The 27,880-nt window shown below is 29.3% G+C and overlaps 2 protein-coding genes across 4 annotated transcripts; both read right to left on the bottom strand.

Moving 5' to 3' along the window:
* Positions 1-4,737: 4,737 nt before the first annotated feature.
* Positions 4,738-14,506, bottom strand: LOC127262228 (pleiotropic drug resistance protein 3-like). The gene is made up of 24 exons (XM_051290819.1): positions 14,061-14,506; positions 13,851-13,974; positions 12,825-12,910; positions 12,635-12,719; positions 12,390-12,549; positions 12,225-12,301; positions 12,098-12,151; positions 11,911-12,001; positions 11,339-11,640; positions 10,988-11,269; positions 10,583-10,896; positions 10,332-10,492; positions 10,122-10,225; positions 9,804-9,957; positions 9,593-9,706; positions 9,444-9,517; positions 7,613-7,945; positions 7,252-7,542; positions 7,091-7,174; positions 6,878-7,011; positions 6,566-6,793; positions 6,317-6,488; positions 5,994-6,248; positions 4,738-5,148 (listed from the first exon to the last, which is right to left on the bottom strand). Exons 1-24 carry the CDS (start codon positions 14,417-14,419, stop codon positions 4,882-4,884), a joined length of 4,305 nt encoding a protein of 1,434 aa, XP_051146776.1. The 5' UTR covers positions 14,420-14,506; the 3' UTR covers positions 4,738-4,881.
* A 6,176-nt stretch (positions 14,507-20,682) lies between these two features.
* On the bottom strand, positions 20,683-24,930 carry LOC127261958 (uncharacterized). Of its 3 annotated transcripts, none has more exons than XM_051290402.1 (9): positions 24,697-24,930; positions 23,980-24,252; positions 23,343-23,547; positions 22,834-22,914; positions 22,635-22,751; positions 21,339-21,536; positions 21,184-21,243; positions 21,002-21,100; positions 20,683-20,918 (listed from the first exon to the last, which is right to left on the bottom strand). In XM_051290402.1, exons 2-9 carry the CDS (start codon positions 24,114-24,116, stop codon positions 20,781-20,783), a joined length of 1,035 nt encoding a protein of 344 aa, XP_051146359.1. In that variant the 5' UTR covers positions 24,117-24,252; positions 24,697-24,930; the 3' UTR covers positions 20,683-20,780. The 3 variants fall into 3 exon arrangements, with proteins under 3 accessions (XP_051146359.1, XP_051146357.1, XP_051146358.1); XM_051290400.1 differs by having other exon boundaries at positions 22,834-23,004; positions 24,697-24,925; XM_051290401.1 differs by having other exon boundaries at positions 22,834-23,004; positions 23,343-23,538; positions 24,697-24,922.
* Between the last annotated feature and the right edge of the window lie 2,950 nt (positions 24,931-27,880).

Raw genomic sequence — 27,880 nt, 5'->3', positions numbered from 1 at the left:
TTTCTATTCAGAAAATAGCTACAGAGCACAATCCAGCTGATATGTTGACAAAGGCGCTACCGACGGAGAAGTTTGAGCACTGCTTGAACTTGGTGAATATTCGTAGGAGGTAAAGCCCTCTCGGGGCATCTGGCAGGAAAGAGACGACTGAGAGATACTGACGAACCTTTGGCGGTTGGAGAAACTCCAAGTCAATGTGGAGATTGTTGAAACGTGACTTGGATTTAGCGGTCTACCCGACCCTAAACCAAAGCGAAATGGCTGTTTCAATTGGCAGAGTTCCTTTTGGCTTATCCTAATTAATAACAAATAGGTTTAGGATTTAGGGTGTTTTGGGGCGCTTATAAATAGACAACTATGGTTCTTAGTCGGATGACACATTGTAAATCTCTGAATCAGTATAATAAAATCTCTCCGGTTCCTGCCCGTGGACGTAGGTTGACACATCGTCACCGAACCACGTAAAAACCTCTGTGTTCTTTATTTGTTTTCTTTCTCGTTTTCTCATAACAGGTTTTTTACTCACAATTATTTAAAAATTTATTTTTAATAACGTTTAGTTAGAACTGATAAAAAAATAAATATGAATAAAAAATCTGAAAATTTGATTCGGACATGATATAAAAATTCGAAATTTGGCCGAACCAAACTGAATTTTTGAAAAAAAATATATATATATATATTTCTTAATTAAGAAACTTTAACGATGTACTTAGTTTGATATTTGGATTTTGAATTTGCGATTTTAATAATAAAAATTTTAATTAAATAGTTTTGTGATGTAATATAAATATGTATTAATACAATATTTTTAATATAATTATTTTTAATATAATATAAAATTGAGAAATAGGAGTTTAAGTTGAATATTTTTAGAAGAAAAAATTAGTAAATAGACTCTAAGAGTATGTTTGGTTAGGGTTTGAATTTTGAAAAAAATAATAATAATTTAAATAGGTTGTTTATATATTATTAAATATGTATTGAAATGGTATTTTGAATGTAAAATTAAATTTAATGTAATATAAAAATAAAAAATAATTGATAGCTTTAGAAAGAAAAAATCGGTGTTAAAGTTTTTACTATTCAAATTTTTTTTCTCTTAAAAAATATCACATCAAACAATTATTTTTTTTTATATTATACTACAAATTTATTTTACATTCAAAACATCACATCTAACTTCTATTTATAACACATCTAACAACTATTTAAATTCAATTTTTTACTATTCAAAAATCCAAACCCAAAAACTAAAACATACAAACAAACGCACCCTCAATGTGTATTTCATTAAGGTTTAGATTTTAATTTTGGATTTTAAACAGTACTTTTAATTTGAATATATTTTGAACAGTACTTTTAATTTGAATATTATTTTTATATTATATCAATAATTATTGATTTTATAATTTGAAGATGAAATTAATTTTTAAAATATATAAAAATAAATAAAAATAAGAGTTTGTTTTGATTTTTTTTTTAAAAGTAAAAATCGTTATTAATATGTATTAATGTGATATTGTGATATGAAATTACTTTAAATATAATATAAAAATAATAGAAGTTTGATATAATATTTTTAGAAGAAAAAATTATATAAATAAACTATAACTGTATGTTTGGTTGAGAGTTTAAAATTTAAATATTAAAATTTTTTTAATTTGAATAATTGCTTGATATTATATAAATATAAATTGATGTGATATTTTTAATACAACATTAGTTTTAAATTTATAGTTTAAGTAATTGCAAAATAATTAGTTATAAATAATTAATTTTTTTTAAAAAAAATAGTATTGTTACAAATAAAAAAAATTATTTATGTCAAAATCACTTAATATTTATTGCACTTGTAAAACATTAAATATATAAATGAATTTTACTTTATTATAACTATCACATCAATTAAATTAAAAATAATTAAATTTTTATAAAATATTATTAATATATCATTTAAATTAAAACTTAAATAAAAATATTTTTGTGAATTATAATATTGCTAAAAAGTAATTTAAATTACTTTAAATATTTTGTTAAAAAAATATATATTTATTAAATATATAGTTTTTTTTATTAAAAATTATAAAATTAAAAGAATAAACCCATAAAATCACTAGTTTGAAATTTAAATCTTGGCTATTTTTTTTTTTATTATTATTAATACTTTTTTTAGGGGGCACGGCAGGCACATGAAATCTTTTAAAATAAGTCAACTCTTGTTGGTTCTTGCAATATAATAAATAAATATTTATTAAAAAAGCAAGACGTGTGTTTATTTTATGTTTGTATTTTAATATTTGAGATAATTTTTATACGTCATTGTTTGTTTTTTCACGTCATTTTAAAAATATTAGTATTATATTTGGATATAGTAAAATAAAGTAGAAATGACTAAAATAATCTTATTAGTATGTATGATATAAAAATAATGACATTTGTGTAATATATTGTAAATTGTAAAGATATTTGTAACGAAAAAAATGAATACGTTGTTATAAGACGGAGAGAGTATATTAATATAGAAAATCACAATATTGTAGTATAAGAATTAAACAAGAAAAAGAAAAATCAAAATAGAGAATAAATTAAATAAATGAAATTGTTGTTTTTGAATTTAAAACGTAGCAAATTCGTCTGATAGTCTTATTATAATTTTATCAAGTACTAAAATAGAACAATATTAATACATATAAAAATATTATTGCACATATTCACCTAATATATATAATATATATAAATTTTATTTTCTTATAAAATAAATAAAAATTTAATATAAAATATTATTTATTATATTATCGACACAATTAATTATTTATACCTCAAATAAAAAAATATTTGTTTGTTTTGTGAGATTGTTATAAAGAAAAATAATTTATGTGAGGTATAGAAAGTTGTATAAGAAATATAAAAATAATAAATGCATATAGTGTATTATTATTATTTTTTTGAAAAATATGCGGAAAAAAATATAGAAAGAACAAATCTTCCGATTTATCGCTCTATTTTCTTTTGAAGTTTAATTTAATTGTTTTATACTCCTCCGTCCCAAAAATATAGTCTTGTTGTGTTGGACAAGTGATTTAAAAAATATTGATATTATATTGGTAGTCGGTAAAAAGTAAGGATAAATAATTTTTTTGCCCTTGTGAGTATATTAGTGTAAAAAGTAGTGGTAATTGTGTAATAATGAAAAAGTAGAGATAGTTTTACGGTGATATAGTTATTTATGGAAATGAGACTCTTATTTTGAAACGGACAAAAATGGTAAACAAGACTATTATATTACGACGAAAGGAATATATAATAATTACAATTTTCTATAAGCATACATTTTAATTATCTTATTTTATAAAATATTATATTTAATTATTCTTCAAATAAAATAAAAATCAAAGTAAAACTATTTATAGTTATGAGTTCATATTATATTATGAGGTCGGAACCCATGACCTCGTTAATATAATGTTATAAATTAAATTAATATAATATAATATTATATTATGAGAATAATTATTAAATAGAATATATTATATAAATTAAATTAATATAATGTAGAAAAATAAATAGATAGATTTTTAGGTTTTTTTTTATAAAAATATACTTCATTATTTTGTTGATATAGTATTATGTTTAATATTTTTTTTAAAAAAAAATTACCAAATAAACAAGAATTTGAATTAATTAATGAATTTAAAATAACTTATTGAAAATTAGGCTAAATATATAATGAGTGCGTTTACGTGAAAGATTGTATTATAATATTTAGATTATTTTAATAGATTACATAATCAATGAATTAATTAATATAACAACGTTTACTTTGTGTGATTAAATATTAGATAAAATTATATTATATTTATTTTATTTGATTATATAGTATGATTATTATTTTTTTACCCAAAATATCTTTAATAATAGTATAAAAATAATTTATTATATATGTTCCTTTCTAATTATAGCAATATAATATATAACAATATTAAAATTACATTGTAATATTGTCATGACATAATATATATAATTTGATATATTTTTTTAATTATTTATTAAATATATTTAATTTTTTTCATCAAAATTATAAATTATATTTTAGTAACATATTTTGTATCATTCTTATTACTTCTATATTATTAATTAAAAAAATTTTATACAAAAAATAAAAATAAATTACATTTTTCAAATGAAATAAAATATATTAAATAAAAATATTGTTATTATATTTATACAAAATGCTTCTAATGTTGAAAGAGAAAGAGTAATTTAGATAATTTAATAAGAAAGATTAAATAATACTAAGGGTTAGATTGTATTAATAACTCTATAAATTAATATAATTGTAATGAACTTTTAATTATATAGGGTTTTAATACATTAAAGTAAAAATAAAATTAAGTCCGATAAAATAATATGATACACTCTAATCTCATTTAGTAAATACACATTATATATTAAATAAATATAAAATGTATATAAAATGCAATTATTGTAGTACTAAATTTTAAAATTTTTTTATGTATAATAAAGACATGTGATGTTGGTTCATAATTACAAGTGTTATAAGTGTGTTATACAACAATATAAGGTGTGTTGTAATCAACTATTATTTGTGTTACGTAAGACTATAGCACGTGTTGTTAGTTTATTTGTTGTATTTATGTTAATTTATGTATTGTATTTGTATTATATGAATGCATACAGTGTGCTGTCTGACCGTCATCGTGGTGCTGAAGCCGCTGCTTAAAATCTTTTATACATTAAAAACTTGATAAATATATAATAAATTCTAAAAAAAAACATTATCCTATTCGAACACAACCGAAACAAAGGTTACTTTATGTAAATTACATGATGCTTGTGAAAAACCTAAAAACTGATCTTTTACCTCTTTTGGAAGTTCAACTTTCCAATGCAATATGCAAATAGTGAAGCAAAAACAATGGGATACAAAATCATCATCACACCAACAAGAGGCAGCCGATCATGCCGATACCCAAAGTAGTCTCTCAAGAATGCTTCCACCGACTTCGTCTCTCCGAACACCGTGATCGCCGTGTCGATGTCGCCGTACTGAGAGGTCAGCATCCCGTTTAACGACCACGAAGTCGGTACCAAATAATAGAACCATATCCACCACCGAGGAATTTGCTGCAATACGATGATGATTGTTAGTTTATATGTTAAATGACCGTCTTAGAAGGACGATGGAACTTAAACACGGGACCTTCTGCTCTGATACTATGCTAAAAGACCATTCTCAGCTAAAAGTGATGTAAATTTATATTCCACGTGAGGGGTATGACGTTCAATATATAATCAATGATACATTTTGTCGGTTCATCCTATGCTAATTTGATCGAATCTATAGGGGTGAGCAATATATTTTTATATATATCTCAGCATATGTTGTGTTATAAGATGACATATGCTGAGCTATAATATAATATACTATCTACATTCGGCTCTAAAGATCTCATTTACTTTTTGCGTGTTGATCTTTGAATATTAATTATTATGTCAAAACGTAGTACAAATTAAAAAAAAATTACAAAAATACTTCTATTAATGTCTTATTATACTAATATAAGGACATTTGTAAAAAAAAATTATACAAATATAAGGATATTTTTAATTTTAAGTACAATGATTCAAAAGGTAAATGTAACTATTAGAGGCGGACCGAGGGAATATATTGTATTACAAATATATTGAGATATGTAAAAATATTGTTGATCACTCTTAAAACATATGCTCATCTGGTCAAATCAGCACTATGCTGACTTGACCGGACCATCAGCTGATCTTAACCATACATTTTACTATTAGTAAGTTTTCAGGCAAAATAGATTATTTAACATAATGTTTTTTTCAAAAAACCTTCAATTTTTAGATGATGTAGTCATTTGATATAATTTTTAAAAATTTAAGTTTTTAGGTGATATGATCATTTAAGAGTCTAGAAGTGAATACGTAATAATAGTAGTAGCACTTACAGGACGGGGAATCAAGAATCCCGAAAACAAGTTGAACATCGTGTAGAAGGTCGACTGAGAAACTGCCGCGACCGGGAAGTTTGGGGTGATCGACACCAGCATCATCCCGAGGTAAGTGAAGGACAAGAGTGTGCAGAACATAGTGTAGAAGTACCAAAACACCTTGTACGCCGACCAGTAGTATCCGATCATCGGATAGGTGATCACCGTGAACGCTAAGGCTTGTGCAAACAGGTACGGGATCTCGATGATCACCTGTTGTTGTAATACAGTCGATGAATTTTTTTGCGCATCAAAACCAATCCAACAGTAACAACACTTACCTGCGCGATGGAATAAGCCCACGACGCATACATTCCGGCGAACCTTTCTCTATAAAGAACCATTCGTTCTTTACTGACGTATGGCAGAACCGACGAGGAGTTGTTTATGCCGCAGAAGAGAGTCGAGCTGTACATCGAGCCAAGCAGAGTGAATAGGCTCTGCTGATTATGTCTAGCAAAAACAGAGCTTTGTTAATAGAAACTAATGATCGAAGCTTAAGGTTTGTCGTCGCGACAAAAAGTACTTACATTTTCTTGCCTTGATCCCAAAATAAAAAGCCGTAAAGAAAAGCTGCGATTAGCATATGAATCGAGCGCATCAAGTTGTACGAGGGGCTTCGCCAATACGACCAATGTTGCTTCCACAGGCAGCTTTTGAACTGTCCCCAGCCGCTTTGCGCGTAAAGGGTCGCAAAATTTAAGTCCTTCGAACCAGGCGGCGCAATGCTTAGTTTTCGGATGAGTTCTTTGTTAGTCCTTCAGAAAAAAGAAAATGAAATGTTATACTAGGCGATGTTCGATTTTGTAGTTATATAAGAAAGATATAAATTGTCGACGCACTCGAGCAAAGTAGAGTTTTTGTATATCTCGGCGAAGTCTATCGCAAGCTCGGCTTCTGAGGATGCGGATGTGACCTCTAACATCCAAGTCGCCGGATTGTAATTGTCTCTAATTTTTGGCACGCCGGGGATACCCTGTCGAGTAATACATAGGCAACGATAATCAAGATTCGGATCGAATGAGTAAAAAATTAAATTGATGGAGAAGACTTGCCTCGAAATATTTTATCACTTCAGACGAGCATCGACCTAAGGGTCCGCAGTAGATCATTCGACCTCCGGTTTTCAAGAGTAGCAGCTGCAGGTACCAACGATTTATTAGCAACAAATCAAATTAAAGATAAGTACAAATAAAACGCCTCGGCGATTGACTACCTCGTCGAATGCTTCAAAAATGTCGATGCTAGGCTGGTGAATGGTGCAAACAATTGTTCTACCGGTAGTCGCAACATTCTTTACTGCGCGCATGACAATTGCTGCTGCTCGAGCATCTAGTCCAGTCGTCGGCTCATCCATAAAAATGATGGAGGGGTTGGCAACGAGCTCCACAGCTATTGTAAGTCTTTTTCGTTGCTCGGTTGACAGGCCATCGACGCCAGGCAAGCCTACCAAGGCATCTTTTATGCCATCAAGTTCGATGGTTTCAAGAACTTCTCGGACGAATTCCTGCAAGACAAGCAAAGATTTTAAAGAATTCTTTGTGATGGAATCCTTGGAGTACAAATGTTAACCATACATATTTTGTCTTTTTATCGATGTTTGGATCTAGACGAAGCCATGCAGAAAATATAAGAGATTCCTCCACGGTAATTTGAGGCGAATGAATGTCGGTTTGCTCGCAGTAGCCTGAAATTCGAGCGAACGTAGTTTGAACTTTAGGATAGCCTCCGATTTTGATTTCTCCTTGGACAATGCCACTCGTTTTTCGACCAGAAAGAACATCGAGAAGAGTTGTTTTTCCAGCTCCGCTTACGCCCATTAGCGCTGTAAGGACACCGGGTCTGAAAGCGCCATTGATGTCGTATAGAAGCTGAAACCTTTTCTGAGAGAAGCCATGCTCTTTCATTGCCTGAGGAGAAATTAAGGAACAAAGTAAAGCAGTTGTTCTTGTTGTTATTTAATCATTCGAAGATGAGAAATATCTAAGCCCCATACAACATTGAATGAAATTAGAAATAATAAATTAAAGTAATTAGTTTTTTTTATCTTTTCACATCAAAATCAACCCAATTCATTTCACATCATTTTTAATAAAAATATACTTACTATTTTCACAAAATATCACATCAAAATATTATTTAAACAAAAATTCGAATTAACACCTCATTTCAAATCAATTTCAAACAATGAGACTTTGTTTGGGTGTGTTCATTTTAAACAAATTTCGCCAAATTTCTATTATTCACTAATTTTTTTTTTCCAAAAATATCAAATCAAATACATCTTTTTTATTTTTATATTATACTAAAATTAATTTTGTGTTCAAAATATTAAATTCAACGTTTATTTATATCAGATCGTACCACTATTTTAATTTAAATTTTTAACTATTTAAATTCAAATTCAAATTCAAATCCAAACCGGCAAACGAACACTTATGACTGTCAAAACAATTATAGTTACATCACACTTTCTTGATTATGGAAATGATTCTTTAAATTTAACAGTTTGGGAAAATTTTTGTAATTTTCAAACTACCTTATTAAATTGAAGCGTAAACTGTTTTTTTCCGTAACTGGACCCCTTTATCATTTTCGTTCCGTAGGTGAAGTCTGTCGCAAACTAGTCCTATAAGTGAAAAACTTTCGTTGTTTTAGTCCTCCGGCGTCAGAGGTAACGTGTCCGCCAGGTGTCCCGTCGACACCTGGCGGACACGTGGATTTTTTTTTTATTTTTTTTATTTTTTTAACTTTTTTTAATTAGAAAAATTTTAAAAAAATTAAAAAAAATAAAAATAAGTTTTAAAAAAAATTAAAAAATTAAAAAAAATTAAAAAATTCACGTATCCGCCAGGTCAGCGACACTTGACGGACACGTCACCTCCGGCGAGCCACGCAGGCATCTCCGGCGCCGGAGGATTAAAACAGCGAAAATCTTGGGACTAGTTTGCGACGTGCAACTGATAAGGGTCCAGTTAAGGGTCTAAAAAAAACAGTTTACAATTTGAAATTTATAGTTTTCAAATTAGGAACTATATTAAATAAATTCCTACATAAAATCTTCTTAGATTTAAACTTATTTAAATTTAATTTGGCAAATACATATTGAATGATTGTATCTTTTGAAAATATAAAATTAATTATGTGTCTTCAACAAAAAGATATATTTTTGGATTCAAATTTCAAATCACATTTTCGAAAAAATAAACAGCATGAAATACATATTAACAACTTTTCACCTAAATTTTCAGTATTATTTTGTTTTTATCTAACATACGATTTTTTAAATCACATATCGTGTATAAAGAAAGCGTATTTTCTACCATTTTCCACCAGTCTTATAGGATATTCCCGACAATTCTGAAGTATAACTATGAAAATATGAATGAATAAGTTTGAAAGTTTTACCATGGGAGTGTCGATGAAGTACTGTACATCTTGGAACACAATACTTAGAGGTTCAAATGGCAAAACCATTCGATCTGCAGCAGATAAAAAGCACATCAACATTGAAGATCATATAACTTTTCTAAGTAAATTGAAGTCAAATTGTGAACCTGTATGAGATGTTTTGCTAGGAGGTTCTTTTGCATTAGCATTGTTTTCTGAGTCTTTACTTCCTTGTTGATTAGACAATTGCTCGGACGAAATGATGGCGCGGGAACCAGCAGCTGTTGCAATTCAAAAATGGTGTTCGATAATCAAAACATCGATTGTTAAACTACTATGTCGACTACTACACAACATTATAGTGATCGATGCTCTTACGCTTCAAGAACGTTAAAGCCAATGTAAACCCAATGTTGAAGACAATCACAAAGCCAAGTAGTGCTCCGAATGATATCCAAAAATAGTTCGCCGTGTAATTTAGCCCCCGGCTTTCAAGTGTTTGATGTCCTATTGTCGTATTCCCGATAAAATCCTTTAGAAAAGAAGTTAAGAGTCAGCAAGAAAAACTTATAAGCTCTGTTTACGTAGATACTTTTGTTTATCAAATACTAATTTTTACTATTCATAATTTTTTTTTTTCAAAAATTTCTATCTAAACAGAGCTAAGATCGCGGAAGAAATGTCAAGTTTAAACACCTTTTGCCATCTCGGAGCAAGGAATTCATTGATTGAAAGTCCTATCTCCCCGTACGAAAATGGCGAAACCCAAAAGGCCCATTTTAGCCACACAGGCATGGATGCTGCAACACAACTCAGTTCTTAAGTACATCTTCAAAGAACGTCGAATGCGCAAGAAAAAAAGAATGCAACGGCGCAAAGTGAGACATATCAATAAAGTATACGTACGCTTTGGGATTAAGAAGCCGCTGAATAACATAAGGAACAATATAGCCAAACTACCGGCAGTTGTAGCTGCAACAATAGTCCGGAAAACAGATGCTAGAAAGCGAAACATCGACATTGAGGCCATGTGTGCAGCAAACATCAGCATCATTTGTCGAAAAAATCTGAAAAAAAAGGCCACGCCACGATGTTAATTATCACAGGATATGAAGTTTCTTGCATGGTAATGAGTGTTTGATTAGTGATCTACTAACCTTCCGGCCTCAGGCGTAAACCCGATGGTGTAATAGGTAAGAACAGTCCATACTACAGCTTCTAATAATGACAAAGGGATCTTCAAAATGGCAGCTGGAATTGCATATGCCCAAGCAGGATAAAAGTACAAGTCCCTCTGTTTGTAGAAAACCGGGAGGCGAGCAACTGTCATGGAGAGCTCCGGCATCCCATCGATGATAAGAATGATGAGGGAATAAAAGATAGCACCTAAGTAGTTATTGGCATGGACAAGATCAACTCCCATTTGTGTTCTTAGGAAGACGGTCATCGTCACAGCTGCAATGATGACAATCTGCAGAGGAATTGGATTTTCAGAAATGGCGAAACCAAGTTGAGATCATCGATGATTTGCCAAAAAAAGAAAAAGGATGAGTTCCGCTGACCTGAGTAGCTTTGAATATGTAGACAAATGAATTCCTTTTCATGAGAAGGATTTCGCGCGACATACAGGCTCGAAAAAGAGTCCATTTCGAAAGGGAATACACGCTGAAGCTGATCGCATTCTTATGTCCCGTCGACTTATCAAATGGCGTAGAAAGATCTTCATTGAGCTTCTTTCCATGCTTAAACTCTTTATATTTGCGCGTAAACATGTCAACCGACACGTAGCTGTATGAAGCCCCGGGGTTGTGCCAATATTGTTCTTGATCTTTTCTTGAAATCACCTGAAAACCAATCAGCTATTTAATCATAAAAGATTAACTATCGACGAAATATATAAGTAATGTACTTGCCTCTTGGAGAAAATCAGCTACTCCTTTTCTTTCGGGACACCTAAATCCACAGATCCGGAAAAACTCTAAAACATCACTTCGAGGTCCATGATAGACGATTTTTCCCTCTCCCATAAGAATGATTTCATCAAAGAGATCGAAGGTCTCCGGTGCAGGCTGGAGAAGTGAAACAAGTATTGTAGAATCCGTGATGTGTGCTAGTTGCTGCAAGAAGCAAGTGATTTGATACGTAGTCGAGCTGTCAAGACCGTTCGAGATTTCATCCATGAATAAAGCTTTTGTTGGCCCAACGATCATCTCACCTGCATTTTTTTATCGATATGGACTTACTCATCCTCGCTTATGTTGAAAAACTTACTGCAGTTAAAATTCAGCACAATACTGACAACACATGCTACTATTTGTTTCATCGCATAAAATATATTCATACGGCGCACCTTATAAATAGAACGGTTAGAAAATAGTTTCAACTAACAGCGCATATGTTGTGTTAGTTAAAACTATTTGGCGTACGTCTATTAATGATTTGGAAAATCAGCATCGGAAAAAAAAAACATTTATGTAAAGATTACCTGTTGTCAATCTCTTCTTCTGACCACCCGATATTCCTCTTCTCATCTCATCTCCAAACATCGTGTCGGCGCATACATCAAGTCCAAGAATCTGAAATACGTAAGTATGAACTGTCAGCACAAGGTGCTCTACTACATGAAATTTGTAATAGACATAATAGTTTGAAGCGTAATGAATTTGAAATACTTTCAATATGTAGTCTGTCTGAAGTGTGGTTTTTTGTCCCTCGACAGAAATCGCCTGAACAAACGAGAAGCTATTACGACCACAAGCAAATCTTCGCCGAAATTCAATCAAATTTGCACTTAACTACCTTCATGTAAGTATCTATATCAGGGTCAGGAACAATTTTGGCATCTTTCTCCCTCCTGGTGACCTCAGTCATAATTTCTTCGAGGGATGAAGAGAACATCATTCTACGACTAAAAAAACATTTTTGAAGTAGAAAACTCGACTTTTTTGTGAATTTCTTACATACCTGCTCTGCTGCCAATGCCCTGACAACGAGAAGAAAAATCTAACGTTTCTCGGACAGTCATTTCAGGGATGTGCAGATCATATTGGCTAATGTAAGCTGAAGTTTTCTGCGGCACAAATTCGTCGAGTGAATATCCGTTGTATGAAATCTCTCCGGTAACCTGTTGCAGTGTAGGAATACAGCTCCAAAACTGAAATGTGACTTGAAACAACATGTGAAAACTTATGAACAAATGAAGACCTCGCCTTCAATGATTTGTCTAAATTCCCGGATAAAGCTTTCAACAATGTAGTCTTCCCACACCCCGGGGGACCGAGAAGTAGAGTGATTCTGTGAATCATACACGCTACGTGGTAAGAAAAATTGCATATTATGAAATGATTTTTCATAAAAATACATATGCCAATTCGAACTTTTTAGCCTTTTTTTTTTTACCTTCCCGGCTTGATGACACCGCTCACATCATTAATGATGCCAATGTGAGCCTCCTTTCGCGGCAAGCCCGGCAATCTCGTGATATTCTATCGAAAAAAGATTGAAATGCATAAACAAAGCAAGAACTAAAACTTATTGAATCAAACAAGGATTGAATAGGAAACCAAATGTGTCTCAAAATAATAGCTGAAATGGATAACATATACATTGACCGCTGTTAATTATAATTAATCAGTACATTGCTAACAACATATATATATAATATATTTTGGCAGCACATAAAAATATAAATCAACAGCACAAGATATATGAGCACATGAAACGAAAATACATGACAGTAGTCCAGACAAGACATCCGACATCACTCACCAAAATCGAGCTTTTTAGAGTTCCAAATGTCAGATGCAAGACAACACATAATAGTAGTTCATACAGTACATACTAAGTAATTTGCATTTAACAAACTAAGAATCGCACGCTAAAATCAAATTTTTTAAAGAGTTCAAAAAGATCACATGAACGACAATACCTAACAATAGTCCATATATCACATACTACTACGTAGACTTGTAAAACAAACGAACAGTTCACGAACTTGACTTGGTTCGGCTCATTTGAGCTCGCTAAGAGCCCGTTTGTTAAGCTAAACGAGCCGAACACGAACATAAATTATAGCTCGTCCTATTCACGAACGAGCTCTAACTTGTTCACGGGCGTTCGACAGTATTTATTAGAAAGTTTAAATTAATAAGTTTATAATTAATAAGTATATATATATTTATAAATTTTATATTTTAATTTATTAATAAAAATTATAATTATTATTAGTTGAATTAATTTTTTTAAAAATTTAAATAAATAAAATAAAATTCTCTTAACAAGCCAAGTTGAGTCGAACACGAATAAAAAAAAAAATTCTAAACGAGTCAATCTCAACCATGACAAGCTTAACTCTGTTCGGCTCGTTTACAGTTCTACTAATACGTAATGTGCATTTAACAAACTAACAAACTAAGCATCACTCACCGAAATCAAGCTTTTAAGAGAGTTCCAAAGTGTCGGGAGAGGCTTCCCGTAAACGACCTCGCACTCGGCTTCCACGCGCAGATTCGAATACCTAACCTCTATAGTCGGCAGCTCAACTCCAACTCTACATCGACATAAATTGCACCTATAAATACACGACGACTGAAAATAGTAAGAATGGACAAAATTGGATTAAGAGCCTCTCCTTACTTATCGATTCTTCTCCTCGTTTTGTGTAGGAGTTTGAGGTTGTCGTGCTCGATGTGCTTGATGAGCTTGTCGATGAACATATGCTTCTCGGAGGCGTTGAGTTTGGTAACATCGACAACCTTTTTCTCCTTAGGTTCGTCTTCATCGACTCTGGTTTGATCAAACAGAGAAGATCTCAGCCGTTCAAATGTTGGCAGCCTATCGATCGCCGCCCATTGCGCCGCCGTCTCGTCGTCGAGATTGACGGAGCTCACGGCGGAATCGGTGCGGCGGTGGAAGGATGACCGGAAGCTTCGACGGAGCTCGGAGACTTCGATTCGGAACGACTCTATCTCTTCTCTGCCGATGAACTGATCCATTATAGTGTAATGTATCGTATTGATTCTGCTGTGCCGTGTTGTGTGGAGCTACTCCATTAATGGAATTGAAGTTCCGTTGGCGTGGATTCTGTCATGATGCTTTTGTACATATTTATAACTATATACAAACTATCTAATAAAGTAAGAATCATAACTACTATAAACATAATATAATATATTATGTCATCTACAATCCATCATCTCCATTTATCCAGTTTTAACTACAAATATGCAGTTGCTACAGTAATTTTACTTCATCATAACTCCATTTTTCACTGTTATTCTTCAAATATTCAATTTTTCTTATTATTTTAAACAACTTTTTATTTAAAATTTTAAAAAATTTTAAAAAATAAAAATTAAATTTATAATTTCAAAATTTAGAAAAATAAAATAAAATAAATGGCGTTTTGCAGACTCCAAGATTGGAGCTTAAAATGGCGCTGGATTGGAGCAGCGTGGCGGCAGAAATGACATTGAAATATCGTAAATACAACGTTATTGGAAATGCTCTTACTAAAGTATATCCGAGTCAGCGCCATTAATGGAGTTATAGGTTAGAAATGCCGTAAATATATTTTAACATTATTGATGAGGGATGATAGGTAAGACAATACGTCATTGCTTGCCGTTGAATCCATGAAATGAGCCGGCGAGGTGGCTTTTTATTTGTTTTTATTTATCAAATAATTGGTGGACTTTTGAGGGGTGGAATTATAAAAATAAATAAATAAACTTCAAGTATGGGTGTTCAGTTGGGGGTGTTTGCTTGGGGCGTAAGATTTCAAATATAATACTTTTTCTTAATATAAAATTAATTTTTAATATTCTTTTGTCCCAAATCAACGGTCTAATCAAATAATAGTTTTTTATATTTTTTATTTTTTATTTTACGTATATAATATAATTATATGTTTGTAATTTAAGTAAAAGTTAAATGATGTTTTTGTATTAATATATAATTATTTTTTAAAAATAAAAAATATATATATTTTGAAGTGTGATAGACAAAAATAGTAAAAATAAATATATATTTATATTTAGAGGGTGTTTATTTAGGGTGGTTTAAGAAAATTTGAGTTGGAGTTTTGATTTGATTTGAACTCTAAAATGAGTTTGAATTTATGTGGTTTTCTTTTTTTATATATATTGATTAGACGAGTAATAAATAATAAAAATATGTATTAAATTTAAAATTTTAAAATTTATAATGTAATGATTTTAGGTCGAATCTATATTATATCTATGCATATGAGTATTTTTCATATTTTTATTTTTATTTATTTGTATTATAAAGAATTTATTTTATACAAAATGATATATATATTGTATATATTTTTTAAATTATAATTATTAAAATTATCAAATAATTGTTTTGCAATGATATCTACACAATTGTGCACATGCTACTGTAAATTTCGAACTTAAATTTTTGATAAAAAATCTATCCCGATTCCGCCTCATTTCAAATACGCTTAAATTAGTAAAGATAAAAATTAATAATATATTATTTATATAATCAATTATATTATATAAATTTATAATTTTGTCATTTTTATTAGTTTTTATTTTTAATTGTATTGTATTTTTCAATTTAATATCTATTCAACTCACTATTATGTTATTACTCACCATATCTATGTCACTCATGTAGAAAATATATTATTATATCTTTTATTGAAAATTTAAAAATTTAAATTTAATTACATTTTTAATATTTTATCCTCACATTTTGTTTGATATGTTATTATAAATTGTAGATAGGTAAAAATAAATAAATAAATAAACCTAGTCTTGTGTAAATAAAAGAGTTGTAAAGAGCCTCTAGGTTGTCTGTCACACATGATTCCCTTAGTGTGACTTTCATGTCAAATTTGGTTTGTAGGATATTAAGCTCGACCGAGAGTTTATTCAGTGCGCATTCTCGGATAGTGTGGATTCTCACGTCATATTAAAAAAAAAAAAAAAGGCTGTGAAGGCCTCATATTAAAAATAAAAAATAATCAAAATATTTTGAACAAAATAAATATACAAAAATATTTATAAGTGACGAATGCGTGTGGTGATTTTAGGGAGGAATATATTTTAGGTCAACTATTGGAAATAGAAATAATATTAGTAAATATTTTATAGAAGATGCATGCATGTACCATCCAGCTCTAGCTCTATTCTCTATAGTCTTTGGGGTTTTAAATAATTAGATTAAATAATTGTTTATAAATTATTTTTATAATAAAAATAACAGTGGGTTTACTTTTAATTTTTATCATTTTTATTGATCCAATTTTTAATAAAATTACATATAATTTTTTTTTTTTTATAAATAATATATATTTTTAAAAAAATATTTAAGAAACCAATACAAACATATATTGTAATACTTTTACCATTCTTAATAATTAATTATAAATATTTTAAATATTAAAAGAACACAATATGAATAGTTGATGCACTTTTTTTAGAAAAAAAAAAACTAAATAAACATAATCTTTAGTGTGTGTGATACAGAGAATTATATTAAAAATATGATATATTATTTTAAATTAAATATCTGATTTTTTGTAATAATTTTTAAATTTTTTTTTATAATGAATATTTTGACTTTTTAACTTTTGTGTAAAATATTTTTTTTATTATTATTATTTTTTTTAACAAATTGTAATTAAAAAATAATGTTGAAAAAATAAAATCATGAAAAATTAAATGAATAAACCATTTGATGTGGTTTTTTAGGTGTGAAACTAAAACCCCACTAACGCAAATAGACACATAGGTGAAATTTGTTTATACTATTCACTATTATTAAAAATTTAATCTAATATTTAAAATATTAAATTAATATATATATACATATATTATATCAAATAATTATATAAATTAAAATTGTATTTTATATAATTTCAATTCCAGCTCCCAATCGCTGGGAACAAACCCACCCAATGGGTTTGTGCATTAAGTGATTTTTATTTTTATTTTTTAAAATCGTTATTAAATATATTTTTCGTCCACCAAATTTATTTTTTTTTTTAGTCCGTCTATTAAATTTATTTCATTACTAATTTTGGCAAAATCAACAAATTAATATTTAATTATTACTCTTTATTCAAAACTTATTTACAACAAATATCACAAACTTTATTACATTTTCTCTCCGTTTACTTTAATTTCTAACTAAAATTTCAAATATAATTCCAACTACCTGTTACTTTTTAATAAAATATTAATTTCTCTTAAATTCCCTGTGAATTAATTTTAATGAAAGGAGGGAGTACAATATTTTGTATTTTATTTTTATTCCACAAATACATCCACTAGAAATCGAACTTGAGTTGAAGCTTCTGATATTCATATTTAAATTTGATCTTATTTATAGATTAAATTAATTAGATTTAAGTATATCGAGTTTATTTTATATTGACTATATATATATATATATTTTGATGCTCAATAAGACAATTTTATTATTTTTCAAAAAAATAGATACGATCAAATGTAAATATAAATCTACTAAATTTAAAATTGAATATCTAAAAAATATCTAACACTCCCAAACGAGGATACCTCGTAACTTATCTACAAATTTCTTTTGCCAAAATTAGCTTTTTACTATTACTACTTTGCGAGAAACACACCACATATTGTAATAAATAAAATGTATTTCATATTTGTTAGTTTCAATTATTTAACAATTAACAATGACACATATACAAGTTCAATTTTGAAACGCAAGTCCATAAGTAATATAAGAAGCTAAACAAATAAATATATGACGTCATTCATCTTCTAAAATAAATAAAGATCGACGTCATTTCTTAACTCCGAAGAAGTAAACGAATTTCATATTTAAATATATAACGTCACAAGTGTATAATGTATATCCCAAATCCTTGTATGACAATTAGGGATCACAATTGGGCGGGTCTCGCCCCGACTCCGTCCTTAATGGAACGGGTTCAAATTCAAAATTTTATAGTGGGTGAATTATAAATTTTGAGATTTTAAATTCGGTCAGATTCGAAATGGGTTATGAATTTGATAAATAAGATCCAATTAAAAATTATTATGGTTCCGATCATTAAAATTTAAAAACTTAGGGTATTTTTTTTTTTTGATAAGTTTGAGAAAATTTTAGTTTGAGTTTGATATTGAAATAATATATGATGAGATGTTTTGTGAGAAGAAAAAATGTATTTTTTAAAAAAATCTCACAATCCAAATAGTAGAAACGTGGGATTTGGTGACTAAAGAAGCAAACCCTTAATATTTAACATATGAGTTTTTTATTATATTTTATTATACAATCTATAAATAAGAATCAATATATAAATATGCTTTATAAAATAAGACGATTTTTCGACTTGGCCGCGATTCCGGCGAATTCAAGAATAGGCGGATTTTGGGGCAGGACTGAACCGTAGCAAGGTGGGATGTAGAGCCTATATATAATTTTCTAGCAGAGTGGATTCTGTGACCTACAAAACCTTTCTCGAATTCGCCCGTTGCCACCCCTAACGACAATATAGCAAGATAGGGGTGGACGTTCGGGTTGGATACTTTGGGTCCAACCCGACTTGATTGAGTTTGGTTTAATCGACTCGGTAATTAAAAATTACAAAAAATTGATTTTTGAACACTCGATCAAAAAGTTGGGTCAAATATTGCGTATGAAAATTCATATCCAAAATCCGATACCCAAATTTTATTTTTAATAAATATTATAATCTAGATTGTTAATAATAATAATGATGATGATAATAATAATAGATAAATCATTAATGTTTAGTTATAATATATTTAATATAATTTAAATTATAAATCATTAATGTTTAGTTATAATATATTTAATATAATTTAAATTATATGTATTTTTATATTTTGTTAATATACGTGGTCAAGGTATTAATAATATATGTTTTCCGTCTCAACTTAAAGTATCACTTTTATCATTTTTGTCCATCTCAACTCAAAATATTTTTCTCATGTTCGTCCGTCCTACTAAAAAATATTCATTTCTTATTTTAGTAAAAATAATCATACATTAATATAAAAATATCCTTAATTTAAACTTAAATTACAAATATATAATTACACATACAATTAATTTATTCGTTAAGTCAAATGTCAAAGTCCCTTATATACTTCTATTAACCAATACAAAACTATTACTCCCTTCGTCCCGATTCAAAGTACTACTTTTACTATTTTCGTATATCATACTTCAAAATATTCATTTATATTTTAAAAGAGTGATCATACATTAATACCAAAATATCTTTTAACTTTTACTTAAATTATAAATATACTCATACATAAAATCAAATGACAAATATGTCAAAAACTCTGAAAATCCAAAGGACCTCTTTGAAATAAAATGGAGGGAGCATTCTTTAATTTTACCATAAAACCTCCAAAAGCTCATTTGAAATGAGACGGGGGGAATAGTCCTTAAATAAAATAAATGAAAATCATTTCAAAATTAAGATGATAATATATCTCCCATGCTACATGTACGAAAGTGCTATGCATACTAAAAGAAATAATAAAACTTATATTTTAGACACAAATAAATAAATAAATTAGAATGCCTTAATTTAGAAATATCAAATATCCAAAAAAAAATTGGGTCGGATTTGGATAGCATTTTGTGCTACCCGAAATTTACTTGGTTCAATTACAAAAGACTTGTGTCTGTACGAGAGTTTAAACCAATGCATATCCACTAAATACGTAGGCTCATACATATCAACGTGTTTGTTCTAGGTTTTGAACTTTAATTTGAAATTTAAATAGTAAAAATTTTGAATTTAAATACTTATATGATATGATATAAAATACTTATATGATATAATATAAATAGATTTTGATGTGATATTTTAAATATAAAAATAATTTTTAATATAATATAAAAAATAAATATTTAATTTGATATTTTTGAGGAAAAATTCTTTTATGAATACTAAAATTTGGTGAAAAACCTTGAAACGAACACACTCGAGTATTTATTGTCATTTTTTATCAAGCATTATAGCGTAAACTTATACTTTCTGTCTCACATAATTTATTATTTTCCTTTTTTAAAAAAAAAATATAATTATACACTTTAATTACATTTTAAATTTTATAATTTATATTTTTTAAAAAATTTTAATTCAATTATTTAATTATAAACACCAATCAAACGAAATAGATATAGTACAATTTTTAGACATAGATATTTCATTCGATTTGTATTGTAATCAATAAATTGGCAACTATTTTATCAATTAACAAAAACAATATATGCACACACAAAAAATATATATACAACAGTGGTTAGAGAGCTAAATTGAAGCATGAATGAATGAAAGAACAGAATTCAACTCTACTCACAGTTGGAGTTGGAGTTGGAGTTGGAGTTGGAGGAGCCATTCAAGATGGCTGCAGCCTGTTTTACGCGCTCGGAGAGCTTCCCGTGTTGTTCCTCGTATTCCCTCTTCAGTTCCTCCAATCGCTTCGACACCTAGAGCAAGATGTGATGTGGTGTTAATGATCGATCACAGCGCAGCAGCATCTTTGGTATAGAAGAAAATGATGGAATCATACCTTTATGGAATAGGCCATTGGAAGTAATGTGTCGGGGTTCATTGCATCCTCGGGGAAGTTACGCAATGCATGTATAAGTTTTTCGAAAGGTAATTTCACCTGTTAATGTAATTAAAATGCTACTGAGGACATGAGCTGAAAAGGAAAACGGAGGGCTTAGTCGCGAGCGAAGGTAATCTCACCAGATCATCGTGGCAGTATTTCAATAGCGCCAAACCAACTTTGAAAACAATTTTGACACCCTGACAAAAGATGTATAAGAAATTAAGAATCTGAAATGACTTGAATGTGTGTGTTTAAGCAAAAGTTGAGATATAATCTTGTAGATGGAATGAACCTCGTAAAGGAAAACGTCCCATATCCTAAGAGCCAAATGGAATGGGAACGAATATGAAAAAACCGTTATGAACCACTGGCTCGCATACATGCTTGGATTTATCATTTCCTTTGTAAAATGCTCCGACACCATTGGTATGTATTCTTTAACCAAATGGTCAAACTGGTAAAGATATTGCTGGACAAGAGGTAGTCCAACCTGCGGCGAAACACATAAAATTTTCAAAATTAAATTGATGTCATAATATATAGTAAGAGGCAATGATGATATAATAAAATGAACACACATAGGACATCAAAGAGATGCAATCGTGCAATTAATCTCAGAACACAAGCTTCAAAGAAACCTGGTCATCTATCATATCTTAATAAATAAATAAACAAAAATCACGTCAACATTCTATGAATCCTACCAACACCTGAAGATGTGGTTTCAGGTGGACCAAAAAAACATTCGAAAAAACAATAATTATAAGAATACAGAACACTTTGCCTTATTTACCCGTCAAATGCAATGGGCCAGTGATTACATGAACTCCTTTGAAGGCATGTGATCAAGTTCAAAAAAGGGATAAGGACTTCTTACTAAAAACTGTGCCAGTATGTGTAACCACTTCATACTACAAATGGAAATATACAAGTCGATTATAAGTTCCTCCTCAGATTGTGACGTCATTTCTCAAATGTAATATAGACTAGCATGCTTATAGAAGATTCATGCAATAGAGTTTGACTTTTAAGATCAATGGTTATGATTATAGGTACAAGGTAAAATGAACTTTTTTCAACATAAGGATTAAAAGTTATATGATAGCTGTTCATTATTATGATCAGCCTTCTCAATAAAGGCTGAAATTGGTATGATTCATTAACATATGTTTCCAAACATAAGAATTCAAGGACTACTGTTTACCGATAAAGCTCTAGTTTAAAGAAAATCAAAGATTAACCATACTCTATTTCCATCTACATTTTAGAAAGACTCCCTTGCAGGGCAGTCAACTACAGAAGAAAATTAACGGGTGGAAACATACAAGGAAAATTTTGACTCAAATATATAGCTACATAAACTAACAACTCCTTCATAGACCCTAAACAGAAACATCCTAACAGAGTTAAGCATTAAACAGGTTGAAAAAGTCTGTGTTTGAATCAATGAAGATTGTATAATTCATTAGAAATATGAATAAATCATTGGAGATACAAAGATATTTCTATTTCAGAATTTATGATCCGAAGCCTAAAAACTCATTACACTATCAACACAATATTAAAAACACCATTGATTAAAACTTACCAAATACAATCCTTCCATGGGGGCATGGACAGCTCCTTTCAGTAATGCTACCAATAACCAAAATGCATCTTCTTCACTCATGTAAAGAAGCAAAAGACCGGCCACAAATCCCATCCCCTGCAATCAGTATTATCATGATATTAGCATACGGGTCAGAAGCCAGTAGCTGGATGGATACTTAAAATTGAAAGGTACAAACCTGCACGTATCCAACCTCTCTGTCATATACAGAATATGCTTTCAAAACATTGTAGAGCGATCTTTGACCTGGACCATGTCTCTGCTGGAAGAATACATGTGAAGGAAATGTACGAGAAATATCCCTGATAATATCTAGCTCAGAAGCAGATGTCTCGTATATGACTAGTTGCTGCGAAAAGAAAATTAAGATCTCAAACACCACAACAAATGCCTTCTCCATTATTCATGAGAGGAGGAACTAGACATGAAAAATAGTATAATATAATATTGCTTCTAGTTTATTGCTTCTAGTGCAATTAATTGGAACGGGGTAAAACATGAAAAGAAATCAGATTTGCAACAAAGGTGATGAACAGCACAGCTTCTCAATCAGGATAATGTACTTCAAAATTATAGTATGCCTTCAAAATGTGAAAGATAGCTAAACGGATTTCAACAATGCATATTTTGCACCCAATGCCTAATAAGTGCATTAATCATCAAAGAACAAGAAGATCGTTCAATTACCTCATAGACACCTGGATTCATTAGCAGCAGGTCCCGGCTTCCAGAAATTAATTGCCAGACTAGCCCTCGTAGACAATCTGGAATGCCTTTTCTTATTCTCCTTTTGACAACATGAGGTTTCCTCCGAGCATAATGCTTCCAATCACTCCCCCCAGCCCCTATCATCTTTCTCCATTTTCTAATTTTCCTTTCCTCCCTAAAAGAGCTATTGCATGGTGAGAAAATAAATAAATAAAAATCCTCCAAAAAGAGGAAAAACAATTATTATCTGCAATGAAAGAGAAAGTAACTTGGCATTGAGCAACATTAGTCTGTGGAACTTCATTATATTGAAGAAAGAGAGAGTTCCATGAAATTTTATCTCTTAATTCTGTCTAAAATCACTGAAAATTCCTATGCATGCCCAAGTGCCCTTCTTATTTACTATGAACCACATTGAGATCTCAAGTTCCACAGGAAACAAAGCACATTATGGCTTCTTAGGATACAGTGTCAAAATTCTCCAAACAAGTTTAGATCTGAATACATGAGTCAGGATAGATACCAAGGCTACTATGGACAACCTACAGCTAAACTAATAGCATTTCAGAGGAAAACAATTATATGACAAAAATAAGCACTTAGAAGGGCAGCAAACCTCTGATACTCAAGGGGTGATCTGCTCCTTGCTAACCCATCAGGAGAGTTCGATTCAAGCTTAAGAAATCCAAATCTATCAACTTTCGGCTGTGCAACAGGAGCAGCCACTTGTTCGTCCACTTTTTTCTTTTCCATCCAACTGCCTTACCGACACAACACAACCTTTAACTCTGCACCAGCAAGACTCTAATATGTAAGAAGTACTCCATGGAATACTATAACATTCTTCAGCACTGCGGTACAAGCTCCACTTTCAACATAATAATGAAATCTGGAAATCACAGCACCACAACATTACAGAAAACCAATCAGTCTAAAATCTAAATGTAGTTGAAACACCATTACTTCAAAGAAATTTCACAATTAATAGGGGGAAGTGTACAAATTAAGGAAAATGAATAATATGCAACTGAATATTCACATAATGAAAAACAGAAAAACAAAAAACCTAAGATCACAAAGCTCTCAGAGAAAAGTTCATAGTAAAGAAACGGAGTTCCATTCCACTCTACCTTCAAGCAAAAATGCGAACATGAAGAAAAAAAAAAAAAATCAATCAATCAATCACATAAATCATTCCAACTACACCGAAACATAACATAAATTCGCATCTGCAATCATTACATCCAATGCAAATAAAAACTCACAAAAAAAGCAAAGATACGCGAGACACGATAGTAATAAAAATGAAGCAATGAGACGACAAGCACATAACCTTAAGAAATCAGCAGAAACTCCCTCCAATTCAAGCTCCAGATATCTTGCCTTGAATAACGACGGCAGACGGACTGCGGATTCTAAACACAAAATCTTTCCCGATTCCAATTTCTCCCGATTGGTGTGTTCTCCGCTTACCCTTTTCGGGATGAACAAAACAGCGGAATAACGCGTGAGAACGAATGACTCGACGTCGTTGTCGTCTTCTTTGCAATTAACAATACGACGTCGTCGCTGTGTTTTGTAAAGTCCATCCACATATTTTTCCGTCATATGTCAGTTTTTAAACGAAAAAAAAAAATTGTATTTAAATTATATTATTTATTTTAATTATTTCAAGTTAAAGTTTACATTTAAAAAAAGATAGAAAATTAAAAACGTTGTATAAAGAATGTAATGTTACATGTTATTATTTATTTTAATTATTTCGAGTTAAAGTTCATATTAAAAAAATATATATATTAACTTACGGGACAGCTACAGTTTCCCACGTCATCAAGAAAAATAACGATTAATTTATTACGACAAGTCTTTGTGGATCCTTCAAGTGTTCTTGATAGATAACCACAATTCAAGCTCTTTCATAAACAATCTATTTTTACTTTTTGTATAATTTTTTCTAACATTAATCTACATAAACTATCAAATATTATTTCTAATAAATAACATTTTTCATAAATCACCTAAATATAATAATAAATTAGTAAAATAATACAATAGATTATAATAATTAATAAAAAAAATATATAAAGCAAACTTATAAAGATATAGATAAAATAAAATTATAATATCAAACTATCCATATTTATAACTACAATTGAAAGTGTCAATAATTATTATTTATTTTAAGATTTAAATAAATGAAAAAATTATATTATATGTAAAAATATTTTTAATTAGAAAAATTATGTAAAACAATTATATAATTTAATATTTTATTATCTTATTATTATTTTAATAGTTTTATCATTTTTTTCATCATTGTAATTTTTTTTTTTTTTGTATATATGCTCAAAAAATAAATTAATTTGTAATTATAGCATTATTGTTAGTAATCAAAAAAATATATATATATATATATACACATTATATATAGAAATAAATAAAAATTTTCAGATAATTTTTTCAATGACAACGCACCGACAGACAACTGAATACAATCAATTAAGTATAAAATAGAAAAAAAATGAGAAAAAGAGATGAAAAAATTAATTTGAAAAATAGATTGGAAAAAGAAAATGCAAACAAAATTGAACTATATATATGAATATCTGCATCTATTTTTTTTTTAATATTTTTTGCAGATATTATAAAATAATATAAATAAAATTTTCTAAAATACCTATCTAAAATATTATACACCCTCCGTCCAGCAAGAAGTTATGTGTTGATCTTTGAATATTAATTATGATATCAATATGTAGTACAAATCAAGAAAAAAAATAAAAATATGTTTATTAGTCTTTTATAATACATATACAATGATATTCATCGAGTAAATTATTCAAATATAAGAAATTTTTAATACTTGACGCAGAAACTAAATGACAACCTTCTTGCGCGACGGAGAGAGTATTCAATTTCAATCAATGAACAATTTCTTATGTTCACATAGTAGTGTATGAATGAATATTACCTAATGAATACAAGTATACACATATACACAAATCAGACAGATAAAAAAAATTATATTTACGGCCAAATTTAAAATAAATTGAAATTATAGAAAAAAAAAAAAAATTACTAGAAGAAAAATTGGTAAAAACGGCCACAGTCTCTCCAGTAGTGGTAGATTTCACCACATCCATCATATACAAAATCTATACTCCATAAAAATATGTATATAGTAAGAACAAATAATTTAGTAAATAAAAAAAATCAAGAAATTAAAGAGAAAAAAAATAAATAAATGATATGTATCTACTATGATTTTCTTCTTCAATGTAGATTTGTCTGGTGTGTCTAGTCTTCTTTTTCCATGAGAATTTATTTTGGGTGTATTTGTTTGGGGGTTTGGATTTTAGATTTGGATTTTTGAAGATTTGTATGTATGGATTTTTAAGTTGGGATTGTTTGAAGGTTTGAATTTTGTAACGATTATGTTGAAAGAAATTATTATTATATTGAAAAAAGTGACGTATTGACGTAATAGTTTGAAATAAATGATATTTAAATATTGTTAAAATAAATAAAAGTGATAAGTAAAGAGTAGCGTTGGAATTGATATTTTAAAAATAATTTTTTTTTTAAAAAAAATTAGAGATATTATTTATTTTTTTAATTTTATTTTAAGGGTTTGTTTGTTTGAAGGTTTTGATATTTGTTTAGAGGATTGGATTTTAGATTTGAATTTTTGAGGATTTTTAAGTATGAATATTTAAGTTGTGTTTGTTTGGAGGTTTGAATTGTTGGACTAATTTTATATTTGTTTATTTTATATTTTCAGATTTTGTTGTATTATTCTATCAATTTTTTTTATACTCATTCAATTCTTTTTTACACAAAAATAGCAAATCAAATAATTTTTCTATTTTCTATAATTATATAATAAAAACTTATAAAAATTCTTTTTTACACAAAAATAGCAAATCAAATATTTTTGATATCTTTCTATTTTTTATAATTACATAATAAAAATTTATAAATTTAAAATATAAATCATTAATACATATTATTTATTTTTTTACTAATAATAATATTATTTTAAGTTTATAAAAAATTAATAATATATAATAATGAATATCTTTATCCTAATGTGCTAATCAATGAATCCACCAGCAACGCCAAATTCTTTTTGCTTTCCCTTCTTCCTTTCCAATTATCTCATTTATTCTTTTTTTTTTTTTTTTTTTTTTTTTCTTTCGTTTTCTTCGCCCAGCAGTCTTTACCCACCGTCCCTGCTGCCCCACCACCTTCCTCATTCCCCACCTGTTAATATAATTTTTTTTAAAAATAAAAATAGAAAACCGTCGATTCGAATCAAAAACTGTTTATTTGAGTTAAAACAAAACCAGTTTTGGTTTGATGACGGTTTCGGAACCGCCGGTGTGAAATCGGAAAACCGGTTTCGGTTTGACGACGCCTGTTTGAAATCGGCAAACCGACGTTTTCAACGGTCCGTTCGAAATCGACTGAACAAGTTTGGACAAGACATACTGCGACCATTTCTGACGAAAAGAAAG

The sequence above is a fragment of the Andrographis paniculata genome, unplaced genomic scaffold (genome assembly GCF_009805555.1).
Source record: "Andrographis paniculata isolate CXL003 unplaced genomic scaffold, ASM980555v1 Contig65END, whole genome shotgun sequence".
In the NCBI taxonomy this organism is placed as follows: Eukaryota; Viridiplantae; Streptophyta; class Magnoliopsida; order Lamiales; family Acanthaceae; genus Andrographis; species Andrographis paniculata.
Note: the sequence above shows the minus strand (reverse complement) of the source record. Positions and strands in the feature narration are given on the sequence as shown.